We start from the raw sequence: 16,708 nt of genomic DNA, 5'->3' as shown, positions 1-16,708 counted from the left end.
TGCAAAGCCCAGCTGGAAGGGGTGGCAGGGACCACCCGGTGCAACCCAGCCAAGCGGGCGCTTTTGGTGATCATCACCTGTTCCTCAGAAACTCAGTTTTCTGCTCAAAAAATACGATGCAGAGTGAATTGAGGTGCTCTGGGAGCCTGGCAGCTCCTTGCGAGGGCCTGACCTTGGGGAAGGGGGAGGCCAGCCCTCTGCCAGGCAGGAGCTGCAGGGGAACCTGGGTGCCTTCCAAGGCAAATTCTTGAGCAAAGTGAGGGCGCAGCTTCCCCATGGCAAGGCAAGCCTGCTCAGGTGGGAAGTTCCTTTTAGGATCCACCTGGGGAAGAGAAGGGGAATTTGGGAACCACCAGGCTGCGGGGGATCCGCTCAGGGATGGGCAGAGCGGGTCCAGCCCTGCGGCAGGTAGCGGCACTTTCCCTGGCACGTCGGGAGCTCCGTGCCCTTGGGCTTCCCGGCTGGATGTTTGCACGTAAACACGCACACGGCATTGCAAAAAGGGAGGGGGGTGCAGGATTTCCCCTTGCCCGCATGCCCAAGCTGCTCTGCTTCCCGGTGTGCTCTGATCCGGGATCAAAGAGGAGAAGCTGCCCTGCTCTTCCCTTCCTCCTCCTGGTTCGGCACGGTGCCAGGACGGGGCCGCGTGTCCTGGGCACCGTGCGACGTCCCCGCAGCGAGGACGGGTGGCACTGAGCAACCTCCTTGCATATTGCCAAGGGGGAAAAAAGCAAACGCAGGAGAGGGTCGAGAGGGAACAGCAGGATTTCACCCCACACCTCCCTGCCACCCTGCTCCTCAGCCCTGAGCTTTGTGCTCAGCCCCAAACCCTGGGCTCCAGACGGAGAAGCTGAAATGTGCCAGCACGAGCTCGTGAGCGGCTCTGGACACCTCCCAGCTCAGCACGGCGCAGCGAGGGCTGCGGGCTGACCCCACGGGTGCGCTGGCATCTGGCATCCACATGTCCCCATGTGCTGGGGCTGTTCCCTACCCTTGGCACCGGCCGGTATTTCGGGCCGGGACGTGGCACCCGCACGCTGCCCCAGCGGCTTCGGTGCAGCGGAAGCGGCTGCTGGCAGCCTCGAGCCACTGCTGGCAGAGCTGCGGGCAACCACGTTTCCTTCCCCTCCAGCTCCCAGGAAGGGAAGCTGCAGCTCCTTTGCCCTCCGACAGCGATGCGCCTTGGGGTGCCGCAGGGACACCGCTGGTTTGTGGCCCCCAGCAGGGCTGAAGGCAGGGGTTGTGCTCGGAGAGGTGAAATGGGGATGAGCCGGGGGGCTGGGCGGGGGGAGTGAGTGCCTCAGGTCACTTTTTGGAAAAACGCTGATGTTTCTAGGGAACTGCCCTGCCTGTGTTTTTTGCCCAGCTGGCTCCTTCCTCCCCTGTGGCGACGAAAAGCTGTTTTTCAGCCCAAAGTGACTCGGTTCCCCAGCCCCTCTCTGGGAGCCTTGTGACACCGCCTGTAGCGGTGCTCAGTACTTTCCCACAATAGCTTGGACACCGCTGTAAGGAAGCCAAAAAAGCCTTCCGGCTCCAGGAGGGATTTAGCCCAGCAAACCCATTCTGCTGCCTGAGCTCAACCCCTCGCGCTGGACGTGTCACCTCCCTGCGAACAGGGCTGCAAATCCCAGCCGGGAGGTGGTGGAAGAAAGTCAGGGCAATTAGGGACCAGTGCCCGGAGATGCCGGGGAGAGCGGCGTGGAGCCCGCCCTGCATCCCCATCCTGCCTCTTCCTTTCACACGCAGCAATCCTGGCGCATCCCCAGCCTGGAAAACCTCCCCTGAACCTCTCCTGCTGCAGAAGCCCGGGGTTTTCTTGTCCCACCTGCTGCTGGCGGCTTGCTGCCTGTGCAGCCGTGCGCTCCCAGCCCAACCTTTTCCAGGCTAAGCAATCGCTGGGCTCTTCCATCCCTTCTGGCAGGTTGCGTCTGCTCGAGCTGGCCGTGCTCACTCTCCCCATCTGGGTCAGGGTTTTGGTGACACGTTCAGGTCGTCCCCATGCCCTGCCAGCTCACGCTCGGCCCCTCTCCAAACCCCGCATCATTTTCTTTCCCCCATCCAGCTCAGACCCATGGCATCGTGCCGTCCCCCGTGCCACCAGCCCGGCTGGTCCTGCTGACCACTGGTGGCCCAGTGGCCACCTCCAGCTGGAAGCCACCAGCCCCGTACCCCTCTGGACACCTCCGGCAGCTCTCCTCCCCGCGAGCTCCTGCGCCGCGCTCGCGTCCAGGCAGCTGGAGGAAATCAGCGCTGGTTGGAGACAATCTGGGCAAAGGCAGGGGAAAAATCCTGGGAGCTGGCAAGTTCCTACGCAAGTTTCCATGAGAAATCCAGCGCGGCCATCGCCGGCCCGCGTCTGTGCTGGATCCCTCCCAGCCCTCTCCCGGGGTCAGCGGCGCTGCCAATGCCCACCCAGCTCTCTGCTGCCTCCCAGCCAAGCCTGGTCCCGTGCCCGCTGCGCCGGCGGCTCCGCGAGCCCCCTCTCCAAAAGGGACGTTTCCCAGGCCCCCGGGGAGCCGGCCGCCTTTTGTTGCTCCCGTGACATATTTATTGCTATCGGTATATTCTTTAATTTCCTTTGTTTCAGAATATCTGACGGAGCAATTCAGGAGGCCTGAAGGGAAGCGTGTGTGCTCGGTCATCAGCCCTGCGGTTGCTGTCTGTCTGGAAGCGGCGCTGGAGCTGGGCTCGGGGAACAGCTGCCAGGCTTCCAGCCTTGTTTTCCTTTCCTAAGAGGTTAGCTGAGAGCCCGATGTGAACAGACACCCGTCCACGCCCAGAAACACCGCCACACACACGGAGCCACACGCACACATGCATAAACACGCACATAAACACAGATGCAGGCCGGCGTGCGGAGACATAAACACACCCGGACACAAAACCATCCCGAGCGCGCGGGGGGCACCGCCGCCAGGGTGCCGGAGCAGCACCGTGCCCGTGCAGACCCCGGAGGAGCTGCACAAGCTCCCCTTGCTCTGGGTGGGTCGTGCTGCAGGCAGCACGGAGCCTGGTGGCTTCTTCTGCCCCAGGGCGACGGGGCAGGTTCCTCTTGCTGTTCATCCAAGACCCTTCTTGGGGAAGAGCCCGGTCACAGTAGCTACGAAGAGGCACAGCTGGGGTTTGTTTCCTCCCAGGCTTGGCCCTGGTGTGAGCATGCGAGGATGTGAGCGAGGATGTGAGCGAGGATGTGAGCGAGGATGTGAGCGAGGATGCTCGCAGGGTTGCAGCTCCCATCAGTTCCAGGGCTGCGCTGCCCTTCCCCACCCCGCTGGCACTGGGAGCCAGGCCGGTGCCCTCCTCCAGCGCATGCAGGGGTGGCCAAAAGCTTTAATATTTATTGTGGCAGGGTTAGTAAAGGAGGGGGCTCATTGCTTTGCCCCCAGGGGTGGTAAATCCTGGTCCTTCCCCACCCCAGCTACCCTGATCCCTGGGGTAGCAGCGGTGCCAGGGCGCTGGGCGCGGGGAGAGGCCGCCCACGGGCACCAAAAGCAGAGCCCGGGGTTTTGGCAGTGGCACCATGGGGTGATTGCAGCTCCCCCACGGAAAACCTCATCCTGGAGCCCTGAGGGCATCCTCTGTGGGGCTGGGACGGATGTTGCCCACCTGGGAAGCGCCGAGCCACGAGTGCAGACATCCCTTTTGGAGCTGCAGCATGAGTCAGGCGCGCCGCTCCCGACAGCTCCGTGCCTCGCGGGGAGCCTGGGCGCAGAGGAGGAGACTCTCGGATGGACGGTGAAGGCTGGTCCCCGCCGCAGCTTCCCCACTGCCGGGGGGCTCGCTGGGGCTGCTGCCTTCGCAAGGCGTGTAGGAGCTTCCTACCTGTAGGGCCCCGGGCCATCGGTCACTGCTGGTTGGCAGCCAGTGGCTCATGATTGCGCACACACCTTTTTTTTCTTAGGAAATGAGGCTCAAAGAGGCAGCCACGGGGGAAAAGGGAGCGTGACCCGCATCTGGTAGCACCAGGCACGTATTTCGCGTTGTGGCAAGAAGTGAACGTGTCAGCTAAGCCCTGAAAAGTGTCCCTGGGGCAGGCAAAACCTGGGGGCTGCTTGGCACCCATGCGGCGAGCTTAGCACGGTTGAGGGAGACGCAGCTGAGCACCCTTTGGGGCCCTGGGATGGGGGGGGAGGGCAGTGGTGGGGTCCTGCTGGGGTCTGTGTGATGTGGTGGAGGTGCTGAGTTGGGTGCTATGGGTGCTATAGTGTCAGGCACCCCCAGTTTTGGCTCGGAGCATCTCCTTCTCTCCCCTCTGTGCCACGGGGCTGGAGGTGCTGCCGCTGCCCAGGGTCGGAGAGCTCACGGAGAGCAAAGAGCAGGTGGAAACGCTCGAGCAAGGGCGCATTTGTTCCTAACCACGATGGTTCCCTTCTGCCACCTCCCCTGAACATAGAAAGAAATCTCTGCTTTCCATTTTCTCTGTTTCTTCGGGCATCTCCGCCTCCCTCACTCATTTTCTGACTTATTCTCTTTGGAGAATAATGGAAACGGTGGAATAGTGGGAAAAATGCCCGCAGGGGCTTGTCTTCCCGCAGCTGCGCAGCCAGAGATGTCACAACCCCCCTTGGCTCCCGGGGCTGGGACCACAGGTCACAGCGGTGGGACGGGCACGGGGGCTTCGGCATCGTGTGCCCGCTCGTGGTCCTTCCCCACCCTCCCCAGGTCCTGGAGGGGTCTCCAGGTGATGCCCACTCCTATGGGGGAATTCTCAGGGCTTAGATCCCACCCGCTTGCCCTTGGCAAACTCTGCAGGTCCCCCAGGTACCCAGCCCTTTCCTTGGGTGAGACCTTCCCGTTGAGCCCTGATTTTCCCCCTCCTGGGCTTGGGTTAAAACCAAAAAATGCCTCTATTGAGCAGCTGCACCTCAACCAGCTTCAGCCCTGCAGCTTCTGCTGCAGGGGGGGGGATAAATTCGTGTCAGACGAGGTCACTGCTGGTGGGGATGGAAGGAGACGGGGTGCTCGCTCCCCTTCCAACACCTCCCTGCTTGGGCATCTTATCGGGGTCTGATCGGGCTCGGGTGCCAAGCTCCTTATCGAGGGCTCGCCCATCGGTGGCGAGAGAACCTGAGGCTGGGGAATTTTCCCCGCGTCCTGTTTGTGTGCAGAGATAACCCCAGCCATCAGATACCCGCTCCGGGCTGCGTGCCCCGATACTGGCACTGCTGCTGCTGCCCAGTGAGGCTCATCCTGTCCTCAACGGGGTGGGGGTGACAAAGGGTGGCTGGAGACGAGTCCCCGGCACCCCCGTCCCCAGGGGGGCCATGAGGAGCGTCCTCTCCAGCAGCTTGATCCTGGTCCAAGCCCGCTCGCGGCAAGACTAAACACTTGCTTAGCAAAGCTGCCGACGAGGGTCTCGGGGGACCGTGGGGATTTGTCATCCAGGACGCAGCTCCTGGGCCAGCGTGAGCTCTGGCGGTGTCGCACAGTGAGCGGCTTCGCCGGGGGGTCCGGATCCGGCCCCCGCCCTCCCCGCTGCGCCGCCGGCTCGCGCCAAGTCCCCCGCAGGGCACGGAGGAGCCGGGCTCTGCGAAAGACGCGGCGTTCATCTCGCCTCCAGCCCATTGTCTTGTTTATTTGTTACGGTTGGTCTTCAATTAGGAGTTCGGGCCGCTCGTTCGGGCAAGGGCTGTTCTTCCCGTGTGAGCGTGCGGTTCTGCGTCGCCGCGCTGTGATGTGGTCGGGGGGCCCGCAGGAGCATCTTGCTATTGCAGTAACAGTGCCCGGGGACGAATGCGTTTCAGATGGGCTCAGCTCTGTGCTTTCCGTGCTCGGGCCAGCGGCCAGCTGGGGACGGTGAGAAAGAGCCTCTGGCCAGCCCCATGGACGCGATGTTCCCCTCCGCGGGGACCAGCCTGGGGTCTGGGTCCTATAAAGAGGCCGGGCATGGCGGGGAGCTGCTGTGGCAGTGCGAGCCTTCCAGCGCGGCGTTTCCCAAAAAAACAGCCCTTGGGGGCACCTCGGGGGTGAGAAGTGGCCGTGTGCTCCGGCGGGTCCATCCCCAGTGTGGGGCGGTGGGTGCAGGGGACTGCGGGCTGCTCCACGGGGATACCCAAGTGGTACCCGGGCTTGGTGTCCATGGGGCTGCCCACCTGGGGATGCCGGCGGTGGCGCACACCCCGAGGGAGCAGCACGGGCACCGTGCTGCTCGCAGGACCCTGGGACCGCACCTGCAGCGAGTCCGGTCTGGCTGATGGCCCGGGGCAGCGGCGTGGACCCGTCCGGCCGGGTTACACGGGGAGTGAGTTAGCACATGATGCGCGCCGCGGGGGCCAAGGGCTGAGGTCAGTCAGGCACACCCAGGCAGCGGCACTGACTTCACCGCGGGCAGGAGCGGCTCCTCACGTACCGCGCTCCCCAGGGCAGCGCTGCCTCGCGGCTCGGGGACTGCTCGCTGATGGTCAGACCGCTCCGTTATCGGGGCGAAGGCACCGCTCTCATGACAGCAAGCTGGCTTTCTGGAGCTTCCCCCCCCACCATCCTCACCCCCCCCCCTCCCCTTGGCTTTTACCCCCGGCCAAATAGGTTTCTCCAGTCCCATATCCAAAAGGGAACCGCTAATCAGGTCCCGATGGTCCCGCCGTGCCGTTCGCCCCGGTGCTTGCAGGCCCTGCGTCCCGTCCCGCTCGTGGGGCTGGCCAGCTTCCCCCCGAACGCCAGCTGGGTGGGATCGGAGGCTGGCTGATGTCAGCGCGAGCCCGTCCATCTCCCCGGGGTCTGGGATGGCCGCGGAGCGTGGGGCGAAGTGTCCTGGCCAGTGCGATGGCACGAGCTGGGGGCCGCCTTCGGCCCCGGCCCAAAAGCCCCGGGAGGAGGCGAGGGATGGGGATTTTTTCGCAGTTTTGGGTCCGTCACGAGCCCGTCCGCACTTCAGAAGTAGCCACGTTTCCAGGGAAGGAATGGTTAATCCCCGCCCGCCGCTAATGAGCCTTAACTGGGAATGACCCGACACCAGGGAGAAGTGAACCCATTGTCCTCGCCTGCGTTTGACTGTCTTCCAGGGAGACTCATGAAACGCAGAGCCCGGGCGTGAGTTCCCAATTTGTGTCAGGAGGCTCTGATTTATTGTATTTATTTATTTTTGCCATCTGGTTGAGGAGGGACGTTGAACGCAAGCGTGAGAAATCCAGATGTGCACAGCTCCTCGCCGCCGCGCTCGCTCGCCGAGACCTTGTCCCCGAAGCGTGCGGCGCTTCCCAGCTCCCGGCCCCGCAGCCCTGGTCCCGAGCCCCGACCCTCGAGCACGTGGGGACGGGACGGTGACACCCCCGTGCACCTGCTGCACCCCCGGCGGGGCTGCGCTGTGAGTGTGGACGTGGCAAGCAGGGCGAGCACCCCACCGTGGCGGTGATGGAGCCTGGATGTCCAGCCTGGGGCTGGGGTGGCGAGACCTTGGCCGCACCCTGACCCCGTGCCAGTAGCCTTGGGGACACCCAGGTGTCCCCAGACACACGGTGGCCCTTGCAGCCGTCACGGTGCCAGCATGTGCTGCGGGACCTGGCCCTGCTGCGTGGTGCCCATCCCAGTGGGATGGAGCTCTTGCTCTGTGCCCTGCCCCATCCCTGATTTTTGGGGGGCTTGGCCGCTGTTTGATGATGAATTTTCCCATGGAGTGGCTGGAAATGGGCTGGGGGCCATCTGGGCACCCCCTGGGGTGGTGACAGCAGGGTTCCAGGGGACACCCAGGTCCCCTGCTTTGTGGCAGGATGGGGGTGACGGGTGACAGCCACATTGTGCCCGGGGGACCTCTGGGGATGCCGGTGACATTTTGGGGCTCAACCCCGTGCCGGGGCTGCAGCCGGGCAGAGCAACCCAGTGGGGCAGAGCAAGAGGGCTTTTTTGGGGGCTTTTCAATTTTGATGATTATTTTTTTTGTTGGGGCTCCTCCGAGACACGAGAGATGATCACACAGGATCTTAGCTCATCCGCTTCTCTGTCTCATGCTGGGAGGTTTGGCGGGAGGCCCGAGGGCTCCGGAGGAGGAGGAAATTTCATCATCCCGCTCCAACGTCTCCTGGATAATCAGCCCCTTGTTAACCGGTGCGGCCCCATGCAAGAGGACCGGCGCACTGCTGGATCGTTAGGTGGTCTTGGCCTGGGCGAAGCTTTTCAGAGCCTCTCCCAGGGCTGCCTGGGAGACTTGGAGGCGGCTGCAGCTTTACCCGACCCCCCCCACCGTACACTCTCGCTGCCTTCCTCGCCTCTTCTCGCTGGGTTTTGGCATTTCCAGCACCCCTGGGTCTGACCGCGCAGCATCTTTGGCACGGACCCGAGCGCACTGCAGGGCTCCCTGCTCCGCTTGCACGCACCCTCCCGGTGCTTGGCGGCTTCAGGGAGCCTCAAATCAAAATTGAAGCACCCCCAGGGGAAAATCTCTTAGTGCTAGGGCAGTAGTGGCAGCCAAAAAAGCAGCCGTCCCGCAGGAGATGGGGAGGGAAACAGGAGCAAGGGGGCAGGGAACGGCGACCCCCAGCCCTCGGCGGTGCTCAGGGGTCTCTGGGGCAGCCCTGAGGGCATTTTGGGGGAGAGTTGGAGCTGCAGTGGTGTTTGACGAGGCAAAGAGGAGCTGAAGACGATCTTTTTGTCTTCTTTTATTTAAAAAAGAAAGGAGTAAAAGTATAAAAAAATAATATTTAATAAAATTCTATACATATATATTACCACAGATCTTATTAATAATTATTATTATTAACAATAATATTAAAAGTCAGCTCCTAGCGCTCGGCGCACGCGAGGCTTTCCACTGTGCCAATAAATACCCTTGGCCACCCGGCCCCGGGGTCCGTCCTGCGTCCCCATGCCAGCCCAAAAACCCCATCCATGCAAAACCCAGCCCCGGGCCGGGCCGTACATTCGGAGGTGCCCAAAACCCTTCCGTGAAACCAGTGCTTTCCAAACAGTGGGATGCTCCCTGGTGTCGTGGCCACCATCCCCGGAGGGTGGCCTCATCCCAGGTGGCGGGACCCAGCCCTGGCCACCGCGGTGCCCCCAGTTCAGCCCCATTTCAGAGGGATCCAGCCCCAAAACACGCGGCGGGAGCGCATCCCCGTGGCCCTGACAGCTACAAGGGGGTGCGAGCCCCGCACTCCCCGACCCCCATCCTTTTCTCCGTGGAAGCGGGGGCTTTTGGTCGGCCCTGGAGGCCAGCAGGCAGAATTGAGTCACCTTTTCTCTGTTTTTCAAAAAAGTTTGCTAGGCGCTGCAAGCCAAGGGCCCGAACGCCCCGTTTCCCCGTGGTGCTGCGGAGGGGACGCCGGGGTGCAGGGGACAGAGTCCGGCCCCACAGCCCCGTGCGGTGCCTGCACCCTCGGGTGGACGGGAGGGTCCTCGGCCCTGCTCCGTGCGGGAAGCGCTGCTGCAAAGGAGCAAATAAATTAAAGCATGGAGAGGATGGAGAGGGGGGGGCCCAGGGCACAGCATCAGCAGGAGGTAATAAATAGGAAGGCGAGAGGTGAGGAGGAGGCAGTTCTCGGGGGGTCTTGCTCTGCCGTGCTGTGAAATGGGCGCAAGGCAGCGCGGGGAGGTGCCCTCCGCTGTCCTTCCCAGGGGCGAGAGGAGCTGGGGTCCGGGGGGGCTCACGCGGGGCTGAGATGAGGTAGCAGGATGCGAGCCGCCTGGGCGATGACCTGCACGTATTTCTGAGCACCTGGCAGCCCTGCTGCTTCTTCTTGAAGGTGCTCTTGCCCTTGCTGCTCTCCCGTAGCTCACGTCCACCTGGAAGACGTTGTAGTTCTTGCAGAGGAGGCAGGTGAGGTTGGAGATGAGGCCCCGCGTGGTTTTGGTGGTGTTGTGGAGCGGTCCAGGAGCTCCTTGGCGGTGGGGTTGAGCTCTCCTGGTCGCGGGTGATGTTCCCTCAGCGAGGCGTTGAGGAAGGCGAAGAGCTTGTACATGGCCACCATCACCTCCTTCTTCTCGCTCGTCCGGTTGACGTGGAAGGCCGGGAAGAAGATGCCGCCGGGGTTGCAGAGCTTCTCGCTCTCGCTGCTGAACGGCTCGCCCTGGCACTTCAGCTGGGGGGGGGAGAGGCGAGCGTCACCCCGGGGCACCCGGCCACCCTCGTGCCTCCCCAAAACCCCTCGTGTCCCCTTCCCACGGCCACCGGCTCGCACCGCTTTGGCCACCCACCGTGCGCCCCCCTCCCCAAGCTCCGTCCCCGCGGGTGTCACTCACGTAGAGGCTGAAGAGTCCTGGGCGGTGGCGTTGAGCAGGCGACCTGCTTGCGGGTCTGCTCGTGGACGTTGCACGGCACAGGCTGTTCCCGGGGCAGCCGGGGCCGTTCACCCAGCAGCGCCCCGGCCGGCCACCGGCCTCCGCTGCAGCAGGAGCAGGGCCACGAAGGGCACGACGCCTGTGGAGGCAGGGGGGAAGGACGGGGATGGGATAGAGGCGACTTCAGCGACCCCGCGGGGATCCCCCCCAACCCGGCACCGACCCCACGAGGCGAGGGTCTCCCCGTTTCGCCTCCCCTCGCCCCTCACCTGCCCCCCGGCCGGGGCTCCCCCGCCTCCCGTCCCCGCGGGGCGCCCCGTGGCATTCCCACATTTCGCAAGCGGCCCCGGTGACGGACCTGTGGGCTTTAATCAAATATGCAAAGTGATTTCCTCCCCGTTATCCTCCCGCTGCTGCTGAGCGAGGCCCCACCCCAGCCCGGCTGACTCAGCAGGGCTCCCGCAAGGAAACCTGCCTCGGGGCCGGCCTCCGGCCCCCCCCTGGCCCCCGCGCTGACCTCAGTTTCCCCGTCTGCGAAGTGGGCGCAGCCGTGGCGGGGAGTGGCCGCGCAGCTGCTGGAGCCTCCAGCAGGAAACCCCTGATGAGGATCCAGCAAAAAGCTCGAGCCTCTGGGTCACCCCGGTGGGGTGACAGCGGGGTGCCGCGACCCCCTTGGCACCCCCAAAGCGGGTGTCCCCTGTGCCGGGAGGAGAAGCCAAGCTGGGTGCTTGAGTGCCAAGCTGGCACTGAGCTCGGTGTCACCCGTCCCCAGCTCCCGGGGATGGGGTGCCCCAGGGGGTCCCCAGCAGGCACCCCGAGGACCTGTTCCCACGTGGTGCCCCCGGGGGCTGCTGCTGCCAAGCAAAGTCCCCGGGCTCTGCCAAGCACCGAAGCTGTCCGCACTTGTAAGAGCCTCCGCGTTGCCGACAGGTCCCAGGTAATACAATAATCGCTTTATTTACCCTCCTGCAGCTACACCCCGTGCCCAGATGGGAAAGGACTTACCTGGGCGTGTCGCCATCCCCAGCCCGACGCTGCTCCCATCCCACGCACCACGGCGGGAGGAAGGGGACCGAGCCCCCAAAGGGTCGGCGACGGCCCCGTTCCCCCCCGGCACGGCCCCCAGCCCCGTTTTTCCTCCTTGTGCCCATTTCACAGGCGGGCAGAGCGAGGCCGGGTGCACGTGTGCGGGGCCCCCGGGGCTGGCGTTGCCCCGGCCGGAGCGGAGCCGCACGCTCCCAAACCCTCCCGCGCTTGGCAGCTTCCCCAACCCTCCCTCGCTCCCAATTAAGCAGCGAACCCAGAAGGAGGAAAAGCAAGGAAAAAAAAAGAAGCGAAAAAAAAAAAAAAAAAAGAGAGCAAGATTTCCCCCCCACACCCCAGCGCTTTTTTTTTTTTTTTTTTTTTTTTCTTTTTTTTGGAATTCTTTAGAGTTATATAAGTGGCCAGATGTTGGCCGAAAAGCGCCAGAAAGGCATTTGGCTCCCCGCTGCCAATTCCCAGGGATGCTAACCCCGGGGAAAAAGCGGCGCGTCGGGAGGGCTGCGGGGCTTCGCCGCGCGGCGCATGTTTGTTTGCTTGGACATCAGCGAAATCAGAAAGGGGTGGGGAAGGGGAGAGAAAGGGGGGGAGAGGAGGAGGGGAGAGGTTTGCCAAGGATGGGTTTTTGGGGTTGGGTTGGATTTTTTTTTGTTGTTTTGTTTTTTTTTACCTGCTGGAATGAACTTCATTGTGAGCTGTGTCCCGGGAGCAACTTAATAGAGATTGGTGTTGGCAGAGGACGTTTTCAGAAATTCATGTTCATACTGGGGGACTTCTCTGGGTTTATATACCGGTCCTCCAGTGAGCCTGTGTTGTAAGAAAGGGGAGGGGGGGTGGCGAGGGGGGGGGGGGAAGAAACAGAGAAAGACTATCATTACTTCTATTGAAACTAAATCAGGAAGTAAAGGGCTTTGAGACGAATCGTGAATGATTCTTAGAAATAAACTTCTGATAAAGTTGATGTCACCAGGATTGCGGTTTTTTTTTTTTTTTTCACGCACGGGCTGAGTGTGGGGAGGGATTATGGGGAGGTGGGGGGGGAGGTTGGCGGGAGGCTCGGGGGGGGGGAAAAGAAAGCGCCCGAGCGCGGCACCCGAGCGCGTGGGTCCCATGGGCGTCGCGGGGTTGGCGTTGGGGGGACGCCTCGACGCACGGTGCCGCACGCTCTGGCCGTGACTCATGTTTCCGCAAGCACTTTCACCCACGGACCCCCCCCTGCCCCCCCCCGGGCCGGTGCTTCCCCACAGGGTGGCTGGGCTCAGCCCCCGGGAAAAGCGTGCAGAAAAAAACAACCCCCCCAAAAAGAAAAAGAAAAAAAAAATAAAGGAAAAAGATTTTTTTTTTTCTTCTTTTTCTTTTTTCTTGTGGTGGAGGTGGAATGTGGCTGTGTGTCCCCCCCCCGGGTCAGGGGATGGATGCGGTGCCCTCGGCATCCCCGGTCCAGCAGTGATCCGTCCGCTCTGGGGGCTGCGAGTGGAGCACACGCACCCCTGGCGCAAAGGGCGTTGGGGAAAGAAAAAGGGAAAAAAAAAAAAAAGGAAAAAAAGTAGTTTTAAAATTTTTTTGTTTGCTTTTTTTTTTTTTTTTTTGAATTCTTTTTCCACTGGGATAAAAGACAAACCCACCCGGCGGCAACAGCCGGCCCGGCCCCCGGGGTTAACCCTTGCGTCGGCCCCGCACGCCTCTGGAGAGGGTGCCAGCACCCGTGTCGGTGTGACACTCGTGTCCCTGTGCCACCCGTGTCCCTGTGCCACCCGTGTCCCTGTGCCACCCGTGTCCGTGTCCCCACTTGGGGGGGACCCCGTCCCACATCTCCCTCTCCCCGGGATGCTGCGGGGCCGTTCGCTCCCCAATCTGGGCTCGAAGCAGGTTAAAGGCGCTTTCATGTTTCTCTCTCACCTTGTATATATATATTTATATTTTTTTTTTCTCTGGGGGCACGCCAAGCTGCAACTTTTAATCAGGTTTAGCAAGTTTGTGCCCTGTTTGCGCTGGCAGCGTGCAACCTGCCGGGGTGACAGTCGAGGAACGGTGACACAACAGCCTGCGGCCACCCCGCTGCGCCCTGGGGGGACACGGAGGGGGACGTGGGGACATCCCGGTAGCGCTGGGTGTTGCGTGGGGCAGGTGAGAGCCTCAGCACCAGCACCCTTGGGAGCCCATCCTGCCGTGTCTGCCTGTCCCCAAATCACCATGTCCTGGGGATGCTGCTGCGGTCGGTGCCACGTGTGGCGTGCGCAGCATCACGGCCACAGCTCCGGCGACGCTCGGCGCATCCCCCGGCCGGGAAAGCACCCCTGGGCATCATATTTTAGAGCAATCCCCCAAAAGATAATAAAAAGAAGATAACTTCCCCAAAATATCCCCCCCTCCCCTCCAAAAAAAAAAGAGGATTTCAAATATATATATAAATATACCCAGCATTTTTGCCACGAGAGCCATCCGTCCACACGAAGCTCCGGCTCCAAGTGGCCGCAGATGGCCGGGTGCCGCTGATTTATTGGGGCACCGGGGCGCCGGCCCCGGCATGCTGCACAAGCCCGAGCTGCCGTGGGGGCTCGGCGCGTGGTTCCCCCTCCCCGAGACGGGCAGGGCAGCGCGGTGACTCAGGGGCTCGGGCAGCACCGGCCGCCGGATCCGGTGTCGCCCTCGGCGTCACGTAGCCACCGCCTGCCTCAGTTTCCCCGTCAGCGAGGCAAGGAGGGCGGGAGTTTGTGCTGGTGCCCCGCCAGTGAAATCCCAGTTTAGCCTTACTGGGATGCTGGGAGAAGACTTGGGAAAATGGGGGGGGTCACGGGACAAAGAGGCTGCAAAAATGGATGGGGATAAAGGGAGGTGCACGGGATGGGGAGGACGAGGCTCGCCGCAGCCTCGCTCGAGGCTCGTGCCGGTGCGCAGCGATAAATTCATTGTGGATAAATTCATTCTTAATTAACCGGCTCGCTTAATTAGCTGGGAAACTGGCGTTTCTTCATTAACAGCAGCAGGGAAATCTGGGGGTGGGGCCGTCGCAAGCCCCAGCTCCGCCGTTTCCTGCCCTTTCCCTGAATTTCTCTGCAGGATCTGGCCCCTGGGGATGCGGGGATGTGCACTTGGGGCTGATTCACCTGCGGGGAGCTCCCGGCTCCCAGCTGCACGTGGGTGCGGGGGGGGGGGGGGAGACGAGCTCGGTCATCCCCATGCCCCCCGAGCTCCTGAATCACCCCCAGGTTCTCCGGCCAAACTAATTAAAAAAGGAGGAGGAAATCAGGGAAATGACCCATGCAGAAAAATGGGACTTTCCCAGCACCTGAGCTGCGGAAGATGGGAGCGGGGAGCTGGGCTGAGCTGTTAGGTTTAATCCCATGCAACACATCAGTTATATAGGCTCCCCCATAGGTTCCCCTATAGGAAAACCTGCCCCCACCCCATCTGCAGGCACGGCCGGGGCAGATTGCTGATGGCATCCAGGAAATTCGGCTTTTCCAGTGGCTTCTGCGGCCGTCCCGATGCCCCCTCTGTGCCCCGAGCAAGGGGAGGTGACCCGGGCAGGGGGTCCCTGGCGGACGCCCACCCGCCCCGGGGATGATGCACTCGGAAAAATCCCAAAAAGAGGGAATGGGAACGTGCTCGGCGGCGGGCAGTGACACAATCCTATCGGCATCTCGGCCGGGGATGGTGGCCCCGCTCCCACGCGATGGCTGGGATTTTGTGGGGGGGTGATGGGGAAGGGGGGTGGGGGGTGGGGGTGTGTGTGTGGGGGGGAATTGGCCCTAAAATGCGGCTGGGTGCTGGAGTGGGGAGGGGCAGAGAGGTGGGGCACGGGGCTGGGTGATCCCACGTGTAGGGCCAGGGCCCCAAATTGGGGTTTCTTGGGGCTGGGTTTGGCAGGCGAGGCTGCGGCAGGCGCTGCCCTGCTGAACAGTGCTCTCTGCTGTCCGAGCCTGTCACCGCCACGGGACACGGGGCACGGGGACACGGGGACATGGGGACACGGGGACACAGGGACACAGGGACACAGGCAGCGCTTTTCACCCCGCTCCTGCCCCGTCCCCATCCATGACCACCCCTCCATCCCCACCCCATCCCGCCCGAGCCATCAGGGTCCCGGCAGCCCCGATGTCCTCGTCCCACGCTGTCCCCATCGGGGGACACGCAGGGATGCCAGCAGCAGATGCAGCCCCCTGGGGGGGGGTCTGGGTGGTGCTGGGTGCCAGGGGGGCTGAGTAAGTTGTGAGTAAGGCGGCACCCCTGTGCCGGGGAAGCCCGGGCTGAATAACGGCAGGGAACGAATTCCCCTTTGAGTCACGGAGGGACAATTCTGGGTTCGGATCCCTGTGCCCCACCACTGCCACCCCCCACGGGTGTCACCCCACCAGTGTCACCCCCATGGGTGGTGGGCACCCTGCTGCTTGCCACCATCCCAGCCAGGCTGATGGTCCCCATGGATCTGGGGACAATGAGAAGCGCCCTTGGGGACAGGGAGCCCCAAAGACCAGTCCCCACCATGGGGTGACTCCTCTGAGAGTCACCAACCTGTGAGAGGTCAGGCTGATGGGGATACTGGGGACACGGGGTCGGTGGCATGCTGCCACCCCACACCTCACCCCACCTGCAGGGTTGTCCCCAAGACCCCCTTCCCAAGGAGGTTTTCCATCATTCCCCGAGTCCTGCAGCCCCGCATTTGGGCTGGGAGCTGGATCCTGCTCCCCTGCGCACCGAGGGGCTGACGCTGCCATCAGCATCGCCCCCATCCCCGCCACTGTCCCCAGGTCCCGGATGGGGAGCGTCACCCACCTGCGCCCTCGAAGCCCATCCAAGCTGCCTCCTTCTTGGGTGGATGGCAGCTGGCGGGAGGTGGCACCACGGGCCGGCCCGGGACTCTTCATGGTGACATTGTCCCCCCCGGAGGGTCCCCAAACGGCGGCGGTGGCCGTCCCGGCGGCGGTGCAGCCTGCAACTGAGTCAGTGCCGCCGGCACGGCCGGGCACAGGCACGGGCACACGGCAAGGAACGAGTGACTCCGCGGTGCCACATGACCGGGTCTTAGGATTTTTGACTCAGCGGGGCCAGGGCTTGGTAGCAGCGGGCCCCCACCACGTCCTTGGCCACATGGCAGGGACAGGAGCGCTCGGCACGGCGATGCCAGGTGCGGTGCCAGGGCCGTGCCGTGCCGCGGCGCTTTGTGCCGTGCCATGCGCCCTGCAGGCGCTGCCATCGTGTGCTGTGCTGTGCCACCCCGTGCTGTGCCACGTGCCATCATGTGCCACATGCCTCATTCCCTGCCCCGCTGGTGCCACACTGTCTGCCATGCCGTGCCATGCCGTGCCACACGTCCCACCGTGCTGTCACCCCGTCTCATGCCACACCATGTGCCACACCGTGCCGTGCCACTTTCCATGCTGCCACGTCGTGCTGCCATCACATGCCGTGTGCCACACGGTGCTGTCATCCCATCCCAACCTATCCCATCCCCTGT

General features: G+C 62.9%; 1 protein-coding gene across 1 annotated transcript; it reads right to left on the bottom strand.

The window, feature by feature from the left end:
* Window positions 1-8,576: 8,576 nt before the first annotated feature.
* Window positions 8,577-16,694, bottom strand: LIF (LIF interleukin 6 family cytokine). Its single transcript, XM_068701173.1, is given in 8 exon segments — window positions 8,577-9,640; window positions 9,643-9,696; window positions 9,699-9,794; window positions 9,797-10,010; window positions 10,171-10,281; window positions 10,284-10,348; window positions 11,921-12,057; window positions 16,027-16,694. Coding segments are annotated over 7 exon segments (624 nt in total). The 5' UTR covers window positions 11,940-12,057; window positions 16,027-16,694; the 3' UTR covers window positions 8,577-9,575.
* Window positions 16,695-16,708: the final 14 nt, after the last annotated feature.

The sequence above is a fragment of the Anas acuta genome, chromosome 17 (assembly GCF_963932015.1).
Source record: "Anas acuta chromosome 17, bAnaAcu1.1, whole genome shotgun sequence".
NCBI classification, from domain to species: Eukaryota; Metazoa; Chordata; class Aves; order Anseriformes; family Anatidae; genus Anas; species Anas acuta.
Note: the sequence above shows the minus strand (reverse complement) of the source record. Positions and strands in the feature narration are given on the sequence as shown.